At 35.1% G+C, this 15,330-nt stretch overlaps 1 protein-coding gene across 1 annotated transcript in view; it reads right to left on the bottom strand.

The window, feature by feature from the left end:
- RSBN1L (round spermatid basic protein 1 like) overlaps positions 1 to 15,330 on the bottom strand; it is a 68,398-nt gene that overhangs the window by 9,221 nt on the left and 43,847 nt on the right. Inside the window, exon 4 of the mRNA XM_047097379.1 lies at positions 1,110 to 1,247. Coding sequence (XP_046953335.1) covers positions 1,110 to 1,247 — 138 coding nt within the window. The remainder of the gene's footprint in view (positions 1 to 1,109; positions 1,248 to 15,330) is intronic.

The following is a 15,330-nucleotide window of genomic DNA, read 5'->3' as shown; positions in this document are numbered from 1 at the left end:
ACATGAAATTTCCCCTGAAAGAATGCATTTAGCTCATTTGCCTTTAAAATTAAAATCTGAAACAATAATGTTTAAATAATGGTATTTTTTTTTTTTTTAATTTACAGTTTATTTTGAGACAGAACGAGAGAAGGAGAGTAGAGAGGGAGAGAGAGAGAATTCCAAGCAGGCTCCATGCTCAGCACACAGCCTGACACGGGGCTCAAACTCACGACCTGTGAGATCACAAACTGGGCTAAAACTGAGTCGGATGCTCAAGCAAGTAAGCCACCCAGGCACCCCTAAATTACGGCATTTTAAAAATACCACTCAAAATAAATGCAATCAAATTCCATGATTTCACTAGTAAAGGAATAAAAAAATATAAGGGGAATGGAATGGAGTGAAAAAGTTAGAAAAGATATGTATACACACATAGATTAGAAAAGGGAACAAGAAGTGAAAAAAGAAGAGATCTACAGCGAATTATGTAGCAAATATTAGAGATAAAGGGATCCTGTCATATTCTGACCTTTAAATTACTGATGAAAGAACTACACAGCTCAGAAATTTCTCTCTCGGTGGGACAGTCCCAGCAGCCCACAAGAAGAAATATTTTCTAGAATGCAGAGATTATTGAAAAAATAAATCTGGCTAGAAATAATTTTAAAAATTTAAAAGGGCCTTAAAGCCACATAGTCTAAATGCAATGTTTTATAGATGAGGAAACTGAAGTCCAGAAAGTTTAAATGGCTTGCCCATCCCAGGCAAGTAGAGCCAAGATTGAAATACAGAGGTATAATCTCCCAAGCCAGTTTTCCACAATGCCGAACTGCCATTACTTTGTCCTCAACACTTAATTTGTAGGCATCCTTCCTGTACTTTAAATCCTCTGGTACTCAGTTGGTACAAAGCTGACAAACGGATGGAACCTAATTTCCTCAAGTGGGAGCAACAGGCAAATGTTACTCTGGTCCACCACTTAGCTCTGCCATTATAATCAGTACCTGAGAAGTCACGTGCACACACACTACACAAGAATTCTATTTCTGAAACAACCATGATTTGTGTCACCCGTAGTGTGAAAGTGACACCCACGATTTAGACTGCTTGATACTGTTTTCTCTTACTTTTAAAAATGGTGAATCTTCCAACATGTCAAGGAACTCAGGGAAGTAATCTCCCACTTCTTCATCAACTGCTCCCACCAAGCTGATCTGTCGCATTGGGCCAGCTCTGTAAGTACCGTGAGAATATGTTCTTTTTACCTGAAGGATATGGATTTAATTAAAAGTTACACATAAGATAATGTTTACTATCATTCTGTAACACTAAATTATACTGTCTGAGAACATAAGAACATAATGTGAGGTAAGCAAAACAAAAGCCTTTACAAACAGTTAAAGAAAAAAAAAAAAAGCATGAAAAAAAATCCATACTAAGGCAAGCTATTTTACCTTCTCTAGCTATTCCTACACACTGCTTATAAAACCACAGATGAGATCAACAGCATTAATTCTAGACACTAACTTCTCACAATACAGTTAATTATATGATCTATAAGGCCAATTAAATTATATTAAAAAGTTGTATACCAGTTTTTCCTAAATGCCTCATATCTTTTTATTGGAATTTCCCCCTGAAATGTTCCATTTATCTGATACCAGTGGTTTATATGTCTGAAAGGCCACCAGGAATGATTTTCCCTTCTAGATCATACCATATTACCTAGGATCCAGTTTATTTTTATGATTAACTCTGATAAAAACTACTAGAGATTGAGAATCTGGAGTCCTAGGTTCCAACTCTACCTTTGCTATCTACCAGCTATGTGACCTTCAGAAATCACATAAATTCCTTGAGTTTTAGTTTCCTTAAGTGGAATGATTTACCTCAGATTGCTGAAGAACACTTAACAATTATATAAAGCTATAAAGCCACCTGCACAATGCTAGCAAATGGGCGGCATTCGAGTATTGAGTGAAATAAAACAACCCACACCTCAAGAATCTTGGTACTTGAATTCTGACAAGCACATTTAAATCCTTCAAAGAAATCTATGCCGTTTCATATCCTAATGGTAGTATACAAAAATCTTTATAAGGCAAAACAACTTCCTTTCATAAACTTTAAGCAAAATCCTAATTATCTTTTTCATCTCTGGATTAGCTTTGGTGGGCACTAAATTTAGGGAGATCAAAGTATCTCACTTTGCCTGGGTCTATGGCAGTTTTAAAATTCAAAGTCCTATATATCTCAAGAGGCAAACCTGGAATGGTTAGGCTTTTGTCACATCATGGATACACTCTTAAAAGATATTCACATCACAAATCAAATTCCTATTATCACAGATGGCACAGTCTTATGTACCCAAGAATGTAAGCCCTCCACCCCCATATTTAAAAAAAAAAAAAATGACAAAAATTCCATCACAATAGATTAATTTGACTCAAATACTAGAGAATTTCACTTCATTTTTATTATAATCAGCAAAAGCAATTAACAATGATACGTTAATTCCTTAATAAGTTTATTTACCAGAATTCCAAGTTTAAGTTTTGATTAACTGTCAAAAATTCACTTCTTAGAACCGTAACACACTCTTCCAATCCTCAAGTTAAAAAAAAATTGGAAGTTCTGTGTCCCCATTTTGTACTCATGATTTCATCTTTTTTTCCTGTATCCCAAAAGTTCTTAGCATCTTCAATACTGAGAGAGCTAAATGTTAAGATCTGACTGTACTCTAGAGGTTCTAGATGGTTACATGTACTAACAGTACTACAAGAAAATTAGTCATCAGTGTGCATTCTGAAATGTAGTCTAACAAAGCTAAAGGTTATTATCAATTCAAAATTAAGCAAATTTACCAGAACGGACATAACATTAATTCTATTAGGTGATTCTGAGTTTGTGGCTTCAGTTTTGGATCTGCATATGATTGTATTAGCAGACCTCATGGCCATTCAGTGAAATCAGACTTACACTGCAAAACTCAAATTTTCCAAGTGCTTTGAAATACATTATTTGACCTGTAAAAGTCACAGTAAGATAATAATATTTCCACTTCAAACCAAATTTCTGTGCCTCAAATCTCCTTAATTTGTTTAACTCAGATAACTCATCTAAATCATTAACTAGTTCTGGGGCGCCTGGGTGGCTGAGTCTTAGGTTAAGCGTCTGACTTCGGCTCAGGTCATGATTTCACAGTTTGTGAGTTCAAGTCCCTCCTCAGGCTCTGTGCTGACAAGAGCCTGCTTTGGATTCTGTGTCTCCCTCTCTCTCTGCCCCTCCCCTACTCGCCCTCTGTCTCCCTGTGTCTCTCTCTCTCAAAAATAAATAAAACATTAAAAAAACTTTTCTAATTATTAACTAGTACTAACAAAGCCAAAATCAAGGAAGTCCTTGCCACCCAGCTTGTTCATTCTACGACATCAACTGAATAATTGGGGCAGTGACTCAATGATCAACTAAATAATTTGGGAAGGAGGAATCTTCAACAATCAAATTCTTCTAAAATACTAAGCACAACTCAATTTATGAGCTCTCCTAAAGAAATGGGCACTTTGAACATACTTTTCAAGAAAAGTCAAATGGGTGGATGGTCCACTGGACTTTCTTTCCAAGTGCAAAAATTAAATGTGTGCATATAAAAGATAACACCAAGAAAGAATGCTCTTTAATGTGAATGTTAGGAATCAAAGATAATCTTCTCTGAGGAAATGTAAATATGAAATCATAACAATTTATGTAATAGGTAGAAACAGGTCTTACTATACTTGAAATAATTTTTTTCGCAAATAACTGAGGTAGTTTTCTGAGTTCTACCTAGCAGTTGCCATGCAATTCAAATTGCTTCCATCCTACAAAAAACAAAAACCTACTAAAAGCATTATTAAACTATAGAGAAGACGGGATAAATACAGTAATCAGAAAACCAGAACTAATTACTAACAAATTTAACATTCAGCCCTCTTAAGAGTATAATTTCTGTGTTTAAATGTTAAGTAAAAATGTATCATTTAGTAACTGAAAAAATGGGTAAAGCTTCTTGGATGATAATATTAAAGACAAGTGATAATGTCTTATCTTATAACTTAAGTACTTCACTAACTGACTTAACCAGATGTTAACCAGATGTTATCTTAGCCTAGAATGATTATTAATTGAAAGGAACATACTGACCTAGTCATCTCATTTCATTCAAATTACCTTTACATTAATTTCTAAGTTATAAACGTTGTTGTTTGTTTAAAACTAAAATGAAACGTGCTCGCTTCGGCAGCACATATACTAAAACTAAAATGAAACACATCTAAATTAGTACAGACTAATTAAAAACTATTAAAAACTTTAACATAATACATTAAATAAATTAGAACAAACTTGAGTCCCCCTCCCACCATTTCTATTTTGAGGCCACCTAAAAAGAGGCTATATCTTTTGATGATGTTTTAAAATATGGTCCTATTATAAGTCATAAATATTTCAAAAGATAATTGGGAAAAACTAAATTTTCAAGAGTAAAGTAATATAGACTCTAGTCGTCAGCTTATAATCTTAAATATTGTATTTGAATCTTTATAGTTCTTGTCACCTCATGGCAAAATACATATATATTATATATGAAATTTACTTATATACATAATTTGCTTTAATAAAAGTACAGGTCTCTCTCCTTTTCACCAAAATGTGCTAAAACTGTAAAATACATCCTATTTGTCTACTATTAAAACCACATAGGTAAATTCTACTAAAAGTATGGTCTTTATATAAACTATGTATACTTATCTATCATGTTCAAAAACAAAACAGTAATTTTCTTCTAAAACATTTATTCTCCAAATATTAAAGATAATACTCTGATAACTCAATACGATGGATACAAATATATTTAAATTTAAAACTAAATTTTAAAAATTAAACTGAAGTCATCAAAATCTTACTTACAAAATTTCACAAAAGTAATTTTGTGAAAGCAATCTTTTAAAATACACTGTAATATAACTTTTAATTATATACCACTTAACTTTGTAATTTCACAACCCAATATTCAAACATAGACTAAATTAGTCGGAATCACTAATTTAATGTTTTAAACATGGCATATTCCACATAATAATGCATTCAAATTCAAAAAGTATGTATCTCTTGATAAAATATACAGATGGCACTTAAGTGGTTACAACAAAATGTAAGAATATGATCCACACACCTTTCACAAAAAAATGTAAGTACCTCTTGATTTAGAGGACACCTATTTTACTGCAATACTACATAGCAAATATCTATTCTTACATGGAATGAAATTAAACCTACAATATCATAAGACAAAAAGCTTCAACTCTCCAAAAATCATCTATTTAACAATTATAACTAAAGGGCAGTGGGGGTTGAGGGGGAGGAAACAGGTAAGGTTCTAAAGAATCTCTGGAGAGCCAAAATAAATGCCATAAAACCATGACTCATAAAAGGGTCTCTTCTGACATATGTTTCTACATTAGGCACAATCCTAACTAATCTCTAAAATCATAAAGGATAAGAAATCACAAATGTGAAGTGGGGAGCGGTGACAAGAAGCAGGCATACATATTTGCAACTCCCCTAGCATGCATTAGAGCATCAGAATGACAAACCTAGACTGAAAACAGAGTTAAATTGTATTGCATATGCTTTTAAAAAGGGTATTTTCATTAAAATCTTGGCACCTAAAACTATGGGCTTCCATTATCTAGAAAAACCACCTATCTGAAAAATATCACATCCTGATGACACTGGATATGAGATTACTTTATTTGCTTTGACTCACTTCAGTAAACAGTAGTCAAGCCATCAGTTTTCTGATGCAGTTAAAAAGTTTACTAGAAAATATCAAAACGTGTCACTGCTTTAAAACAAATCCTATATGCTAAAAGAAAAATGCATTGTTACAAAGAGTACACATATTTTTCCTCTCAATTTAGGTACACTCAAAAGACAACACAATAAAGATAGAAATAACATTTTTGCTTATATTTAAATAGTTAAATTAAGCTCATCTTTAAAAAGTGCCTGTTAGAAGCAGATGGAATATTTTTAATCTAAATCTCCTCCCTATAGCTCCCTTCACTGCCGCCCCCGCCCCCCGCAAAACCTACCACCATCATGATTGCATGTTTACCTTTCCCCTCTCATATTCTTTATAAATGTTATAAAGGGAAAGAAAAATCAGGAATAGGAAACTTCTTGTACCCAATGCCTGTTTAAGTGTCAAAAACAAAATCTAAGAAGTTCTGGTTAACAAGAAATGAACTGTTTAATTAAATCATGTTTAAACCGAAATCCTATTCATTATTCCTCATGAAAAGTAATCTTTAAAATAAATGAACAAAAAGAAGACCTTATGATTCTGAGGTCGGCCTGCTTACAAAAAGAAAAAAAGTAGACTTTCTGACAAGAAAAACACAGCCAAAAATAAATCCGTAAGACTCAAAACTGTTTTATTTTATGTATAAAAATGGCTACAAGGGAAGAAGCAAATATGGTAATAAGTAATTCAAAAAAAACATGAAGAATGACTCATTTGAAACAACTTGCTGTTTCCTAAAATATGTTTCTTGATATGCCAGTCCCTGCAAAGAGGATTCTATACAGTCCAATAAATTTCGGAAACTCTTCCATGTGGGAGGTTTACCACACACAGGGACTATTAGCATTTCTGTGAGGTCTCAAGGTAAACATAACTTATTTGACCCAGCCTTACACAAACTATTCTGGCTTCAAAACCAGTTTTTCTCATACTTGTTTTAGCATGCCTACCAACATCCTGAGATAGTAATGGTTCCACAGAATAATAGTGAGCCATAATAAATACAGAAGATATTACAGATGTTCCTAGCTAGCTAGGATCAGCATCAATCTGAAGAAAACACAAAAACAGGATAGTTACCAGAACCAAAAATTTAGGGGGTGAGGGCAGAAGAGGCTGTCAATTCTGCTGGGTGTTTTGAGGGGAGAGGGGGAAGGAGAGGGAAAGTCTTATTTAAAAAAAAAAAAAAAGCTCATCCCATTCTTACTGAGGCAAATCTAAAATCTAACATAAATGAGTGTGCCACAAGGGGGAGCCATTCCCCATCACATCTGGCATATCCTTTCAAATCAAAATCTAACACGTAATGACATTTAGTCAACATTCTATTTCAAAAATATCCATGTAACTTCAACTAAAATTAGGATAAAAATATCATTATTCATTTTTAAAACAGTACAACAAAGCAAAAAGTCCCCTTTCTCATTTAGAGCACCTGGCACTTGCTACAGTAATGTTTTGCATAGATCTGCTCCTAAGCATTCAAGGAAGATGGGACAGGCACAAATGGTCAAAATAAAATTTTAATACAAATGCAGCCAATGGTTCAAAGATGGCATATCTAATCATTTTTACTGGCCTAAAACAGTGAATGACCCCAGCAAGAAGCCAACAAAATGTTAACTGTCTCATTCTGCAGAGGGACAAAGCTTAACAAATCAGATCAGATTTAATAACTTTCACTACTAAGTACCAGCCATTTAATCATGAGTTAACATCGTGACCTAAGTTATTTGATACAAACAACTCAGAACCAAGATGAAATAAAACCAGGATTCAGAGTTTGGGGAGGGGAAAGGTGGTCAGAAGATAAGTGCTCTGGTTTACATATTCTCACAGCTCCAACTACAGTGTTCAGAGTATGTGCTGATTAAATACTGAGTGACAAGAAAGAAACCTCATTTATACCTTAGCAGATAAAACTCCTGTCTTACTTGCCTTTTTGTCTTCCTACTATCAAATGAATATTTGAACAAAATGGAGATGGTAGAAAAACGAAGACAAATGTGGAGATTGCAAATGACGGCCAAAAATTCTTCCCAAGCATGTATGCTCACTTTTTTTAAACTTTTTTTTTTTAATGTTTATTTATTTTTGAGACAGAGAGAGAGAGAGACAGAGCACGAACAGAGGAGGGGCAGAGAGAGAGGGAGACACAGAATCTGAAACAGGCTCCAGGTTCTGAGCGGTCAGCACAGAGCCCGACGCGGGGCTGGAACTCACGGACGGTGAGATCATGACCTGAGCTGAAGTCGGACGCTTAACCGACCAAGCCACCCAGGCGCCCCTAAACTTTTTTTTAAATGTTTGTTTATTTTTGAGGGAGAGAGAGAGAGTGCAAGCGGGGGAGGGGCATAAAGGTAGACACAGAATCCCAAAACAGGCTCCAGGCTCTGAAATGTCAGCACAGAACCCAACACCGGGCTCAAACTCACGAATCTCGAGATCACGACCTGAGCCGAAGTTGGACACTTACCCGACTGAGCCACGCAGGCGCCCCTGTGTGCTCACTTCTAAGCAACATGACTGCACCAGTCCTATCATCAAGAAGTGAATCTGGGCCTAGCTATTTCACTTCCTTTGGCCAACAGACATTAGCAAACCCAACAGAAGCAGAGGCTTGTGCACTAGGGATTGCCCTCTTTCTGCTCTGTGGAGTCCTGCACCTACCACCATGTGTATGAGCCTAGGCTAACCTGCTAGATGATGAGAGAAATGGGATCATCACTCCAGGTGACAGCACAACAACCACTGGACATTCAAGCAAGATCTCCTAAGACCAACTGACCTGCCAATCATCAGACATGTGAATGAAGCCATTCAGCCCCAGCCAACCCAACAAAGACCTTAAGAACTCTCCAGACAGCCCAAAGAATTGTGAGAAATCACTTTAAGCCATTACATTTTGAAGGTTTTGTTTGCTGCAGCAAAAGAACTGACAGGTTATTAACTTACAACAAAAATCCATGTATATATGTTTCTGTTCTCAAAAAGACTTTTATCATACACTTTGACTGACATTATATCACTAACCTCAGAGCCACAACACTACTGACATGACATGACCTACTAAAACAACATTATAATTCTACATGGTCTTTAAAATTTTCAGGCAACCTGCAAGGATACAGATGAAGATAGAAAACATAATTACACAAGTAAAAAGAATTCTAAAACCAAAAGAATTCAAAGACTAGGAGGTCTCGATCATCTGTCACTGCCGTGTGTGTGTCTGTGTGTGTGTGTGTTTGTGTGTGTGTGTGCGCGCGCACTGTGTGTATACACACACACACACATACACAAAAAATTTCAAATTAACACGTTTCAAGGATAAAGGCTGAACAGGTGCAAAAATGAGTTTTTGTCAAAACTACAGAGTAATATTACAAAGATAAACACTATAAAGATCATAGGAATGGTTACATAATTTGTCATCTTTTACTTTCCACAGAATTGAGGACAAATGAATTTTGGTTGATCAGATTTTAATCAGGGAGGAAGGAAAGAAGGAAGAAGGGAGGGAAGGAAAGGAGGGAGATAAGGAAACAAACTAGTCTCATGAGGATGGACTTAGTTTGGGTTCCACAAGCCACTGGTAGTCAGGACCATCAGGTTGCACTATGAATAGGTGCAGTAACAATTTTATGTCAGCATATACAGCAGCCCTTGCTGGTAGTATTAATTCTCTGGGTCTGATCTAAACTTGGGCATATGAGGACCTATTTTAAGTTGAAACAGATGAGGTTTTACTTACATTTTAAGCTTCAGTATTTGCACAGAGTACAATACTACAATACAAGGAAACATAAAATACATATTTTAACATTATTATACTGTTTTATCCACTAAAAAATAGTGCTAATTCATTATAGATACTCATTATCATGAATTTCTTTTCTTTTGTTAAAATTTTTTAAAGTTTATTTATTTGAGAGAGAGCGCACACGCACATAGCACAAGCAGGGTAGGGCAGACAGAGAGGGAGAGAAAAAGAATCCCAAGCAGGCTCTGCACTGAAGGGCAAAGCCCAATGTGGGGCTCAATCTCATGAACCGTGAGATCATGACCTGAGTCAAAATCAAGAGTCAGACACTTTAAATGACTGAGCCACCTAGGCGTCCCTATCAACAATTTCTTTAATGCTGCTAAGTGCATTTTCCAAACTAAGATTAAAGAAAAACAGTAAAGGTTAGATTTGCACACTTCCTCTCTATGAACTCATTCAATTATCTCTTCTCACATGTTTCTAAATCTTTTGAATACTGCTTTTTGGACTGGTTTTGACTAAATCTGAGGTTTTTCAGAATATAAAAGGCAGAAAGAGGAATTAAAGGATAGTGAATTACAAAATTTTAAAATTCAAAACTTCTCTATAGATTTTCTTTCCTCCGGTCTGTAAAAAGTATTATCTCTCAACTATACCAGGTTCTAGTAAACCTAACCTATTGAACTTAGTTAATGAGAGGTCATGATCAAATCATCAAACTAGAACATGAATTTGGCTTTGTTTCCCACACCCTGTCTTTGTTATGGTTGATATTAAGTGAAACTACATTCCAACACTGATACCTCATTTTCTTCCTCCCGTAGAATACTACCATGCATGAGTCCAATAATGTTATCTCAACCAATTCTTTTGGTGAAGACAAATGCACATGGCAGGATGTAGGCTAATTCATTTGACATCACCAAAATATATAGCCTCACTATATGATTCTACTAATAAGCATGCTGCACAATAATGCCATAGGTAAAGGGAAGAAGGGTGCTGAAAGAGAAATAAGGTACAAGACATATTTTCAGTTTCTCAAGATGAGTGTTAATGTCATATTCTAAGAGGTACTCAGAACTTCCAAGTTCTCAAAAACAGTGATAAATAAAATGAAGTCCTCAAATACCTAGGAATGAATCTCAAAAGATGTGTAAGATCTGTAGGATGAAAAACAAAAAATATTATTGAGAGAAAATAAAAAACTAATGAAGGAAAATACCATGATCACAGACTGAAAGATTCAAAATTGTAAAGACATCAATTGTACCCAAACTTAATTACAACTTCAATGTAATCCCAATCAATATCCTAAGCAGTTTTTTTGTGATATCTGACAACTATAGAGTTTATACGCAAATCTAAAGAGCCAAGAAAATCTTGAAGAACAGCAAAATTAATACTTACTCTACTAGATATCAAGAATTATTATAAAGTTATAGCAACTAAGACAAAAAGAATAAGGAAATCGGAAAGAGCCCAGAAATGCACACCATATATATGACTCAGCTGATTTATGGCTAAGAGGACATTGCAATGTAGCATGGAATGGGTGCCTTTTCGATAAATGATCATGTCCATTGAGTACTTATATGAAAAAATATGAACCCTGATGGTGACCTCATATCATATACAAAAATCTATTCAGAAGAACTGTAAATTTAAATGCAAAAGATAAAACAATAAAAGCTTCCAGAAGAAAACTTCAGAGAATACATTAATGACCTGGGTTAGGCAGAGATTTCTTAAGCAGGACACAAAAAGCACTAATCATAAATGGGAAAAAAAAAACAAACAAAAAACCCTTATAAATTAGATTACATTAAATTAAGAACTTCTAGTCATCAAAGCACTCTTAAGAGTGAAAAGGCAAGCCTTTTCGAGTAAGAGGATATATGTGCAATACATATAATTGACAAGATTCTTATCCTATCCACAATATATTAAAAACTCCAACAACTCCATGAAGAAAAAAAAAAAAAAAGCCAGTAGGGAAATGTGCAAAAGAGTAAACTAGTTACTTTCAAAAAGAGGATATCCAATTGGACAATAATTATATAAAAAGGAACTTGACTTCCTTAGTCATCAGGAAAATACAAATTAAAACTACAATGAGATACTACTACACAGCCACCAGAATGGCTAAAATGAGGAAGACAGACACTACTGAGTGTAGCCAAAGATGTGGTACACTGCTGGTGGGAATGTACATTGGTACAATGACTTTGGAAAACCTGCAGTATCTAGTAAAGCTGAGCATGTGCATACTTTTTGATCCTGAAATTCTAATTTTATATACATAGCCAACAAAAACAAATACATATGCTCACCAAAACACATGTACAAAAATATTCATAGCACCCCTACTGTAATAGCCACAAACTGGAAACAATTCAAATATTCATCCACATTAAAAAGAACAAATAAATTGTGGTATGGTCATATAACAGAATACCATACAGCAATGAGACAATAAACTGTTGTTACACACAAGATAGATGAATCTCACAAACATAAAGATAAAAGGAAGGAAGCCACAAAAAACAATGCACATACTATTTGATTCTGTCACATAAATGTTCAAAAACAGGCAAAATTTATCTGTGATATTTGAAGTCAGGAGGTAGTTGCCTGGGTGCTTGTGTATGTGCTGGTGGTGGGGTGCAAAGTAGTGATAAAGAGGGGTTTGGAGAAAGCTCTGGCTACTAGTAATATTCTACTTTTTAAAATCTCGGTGTGTTCACTTAGTAAAGATTCATCAAGCTATGCATTTATAATGTGTGCATTCTGTGTATATATACTTCAATAAAAAGTTTAGTTAAAAAATCTATTTAACAAAAGCTTAAAGAAGTTTATCTTTTACAAAAATTTTAACGAAAAACGAAAAATAAAACTATCATATGATTCAGCAATTTCACTTCTGGGTATTTATCTCATGGAAATGAAATTACTGTCTTGAGTAGACAGATGCACCACTATGCTTACTGCAGCATTATTTATAATAGCCAAGACACAGAAAAAGACACAATGTAAGTGTCCATTTGTGGATAAATGGATAAAGAAAATGAGGTGTATATAAGCATACAATGGAGTATTAGCCATTAAACAAAGAAGGAAATCCTGCTGATTCCAGCAACACAGATGGACCTTGCAGGTATTACATATTGAAATAAGTTCAGACAAAGAAAGACAAATACTGTATGATCTCACTTATATGTGGAATCTTAAAACAAAACACAAAACCAAGCTCATAGATCCAGATAAAAGATTGGTGGTTGTCAGAAGTGGGGTGGGAGGGGGTAAGAGAGGGTGAAGGTGGTCAAAAGGTGCAAGCCAATTATAAGATAAGTAGTAAGTCACCGGCATGCAATGTTCAGCATGGTGACTGTAATTAATAATACTGTATTTTATGTTTAAAAGTTGCTAAGAGAATAGAGCTTAAAAGCACTCATCACAAGAAAAAAATCTGCAACTATGTGTGATGGTTGTTAATTTACTGTGGTCATCATTTTGCAATATATACAGATATTGAATCATTAAGTTATACACTAAAACTAACATAATGTTCTACCTCAATTATTGCAATTAAAATTCTCAATAAAAGGGGTGCCTGGCTGGTTCAGTCAGTGGAACATGTGACTCTTGATCTTGGAGTTGTGAGTTCAAGCCCCATACTGGGCACAGAGTTTACTTAAAAAAAAAAAATTAAAGTTAAGAAAAAAAGTTTTGAAAATCTCAATAAAGGAAAGGCAAGAAAGAAAGAGAGAGAAAGAGAGAGAGAAGGAGGAAGGAAGAAAACCTCATGTCCATTAAACAGTTACTCCCAATTTTCCCTTTCCCCCAGGTCTTGGCAGCTACCAATCTGCTGTTTCTATAGATTTACCTATTCTGGGTATTTCATGTAAGTGAAGTCACACAATATGTGACCTTTTGTGACTGGCTTCTTTCACTCAGCATGATGTTTTAAAGGTTCACCCACACTATGTAACAGTATCTGTATTTCATTCCTTTTTATGGTTCAATAATATCCCATTGTGTGCATATATCATAATTCAGTGAACTCCTTATTTGTATATAAAGCATTTGTGGTAATTTTTGACCTTCAGTACTTGAACTCCCTACCATAAATTAACACACTTTTAAGAATCCTCACTCAGAAGTCAGTTGTCACCTATTCAACAAAATGGAAAATTTTAATATTGCACTAAGTCACTATAACAACTCTCTTTGTATAACCTGTTAGTAGTCTATGAAATATTGCTAACAACAGCCTTGTGAATTAAATAATATTATCCTTATTTTGTAGGTGAGAAATCGGAGACAAAGAGCTGAAGTAGCAGGCTAGTGTCACAGTGGGTAAATGGCAAGATCCTGACTAGACCCCTTCTCTTTCCATCCACCCCACATCAGAGTTCAACCAGCTATTCACACTAACTCAGTCACAACTCACTACAATGACTATAAGATATTACTACAAATTAAATTTTGAAGAGAGGTTCTCACATTCAGGACAAGAAAAGGCTCAAGTTATAAACTGGTTTAGCTCTAAATACATGTTTATAACTTAGTCTCTGTAATTCATAAAGCATTTTCCCAAATAAAAACCTATACAAATGGTTAAATAATTTCCTGGAGGGATACCACAAATTAGGTTAAGAGATGGGGGTTTACTGGGAAGAATCAAGAAACCAGAAATAAAAATAAGCTACAAAAAGTATACTCATTTCTCTCCTATTTGCTTTTTTGGATTCCATTCAGTTTCAGATAGCTAGCGCCTAAGAACAAACACAAGGCTACCTGCCCCAGTCGGCAGCAAACAACTTCTTCCTTGGTTTCCTCATTTTGTTGTTTTTATAATGTTTTTATTTATTTTTGAGTGAGAGAGAGAGACAGAGCATGAGCCTGGGACAGGCAGAGAAAGAAGAAGACACAGAATATGAAGCAGGGTCCAGGTTCCAAGCTGTCAGCACAGAGCCTGATGCAGGGTTCAAACCATGGACCATGAAATCATAACCTGAGCTGAAGTCAGACATTTAACCAAAACTGGGCCACCCAGGCGCTCCTCAGATACCTCGTTCTTAAAAAAACAAGAAATACCAAATGAGCAGTTCAAAGTAGCTCTTTGCTGGATATTCTTCCCCACACCACAGGAATGACTCAATCTGGAGGATCTTGGGGCAGTGAAACATGGACCTTGCATAGGCAGCTTCCTGCCAGTAACTATAAAGCTAAAGAGGTAAAACCTGTCCTTGCAGCTGACAGATCATATAGGGTCGAGAGCCACAGCTGGTAACCAAGAACTCTAGTATCTGCCTAGCGTTTCCTCTATGTAACATGTATTATACCAAAACCCTGGATAGGTAATGAATGGTAGGTGGCTCTTCAGGGACCCGCAACCCACAACCTGGCCACACAGTGGCACAATTAATGAGTCCCAGTATCTCATTTTAATTCATAACAAAAGCACTTATTACACAGTAACATGAAAATTCTTGTTTAATAAAAAATTCCTAATTTGAAAGAAAATGTATTTGGGAGCTATTTGAAAAGCAAATGTATTATGACATTTGAAAGATTACTGAAATAAACTTGCATAGCATGGCAGCAAGAAAGTTTGTGATATAATGAAAATAAGTGGGATTAGAAGTCAAGAGGCCGAGCATAAAACCTAGCACTTAGACGTATAATAAATGACAAGTGAATGATCTAGTACCAAAGGACTATGGGCAAGTTATTT

The sequence above is a fragment of the Lynx rufus genome, unplaced genomic scaffold (genome assembly GCF_022079265.1).
Source record: "Lynx rufus isolate CCGP_SWC_20201006 ecotype Redwood Valley unplaced genomic scaffold, mLynRuf1.p SCAF_4, whole genome shotgun sequence".
NCBI lineage: Eukaryota > Metazoa > Chordata > Mammalia > Carnivora > Felidae > Lynx > Lynx rufus.
Note: the sequence above shows the minus strand (reverse complement) of the source record. Positions and strands in the feature narration are given on the sequence as shown.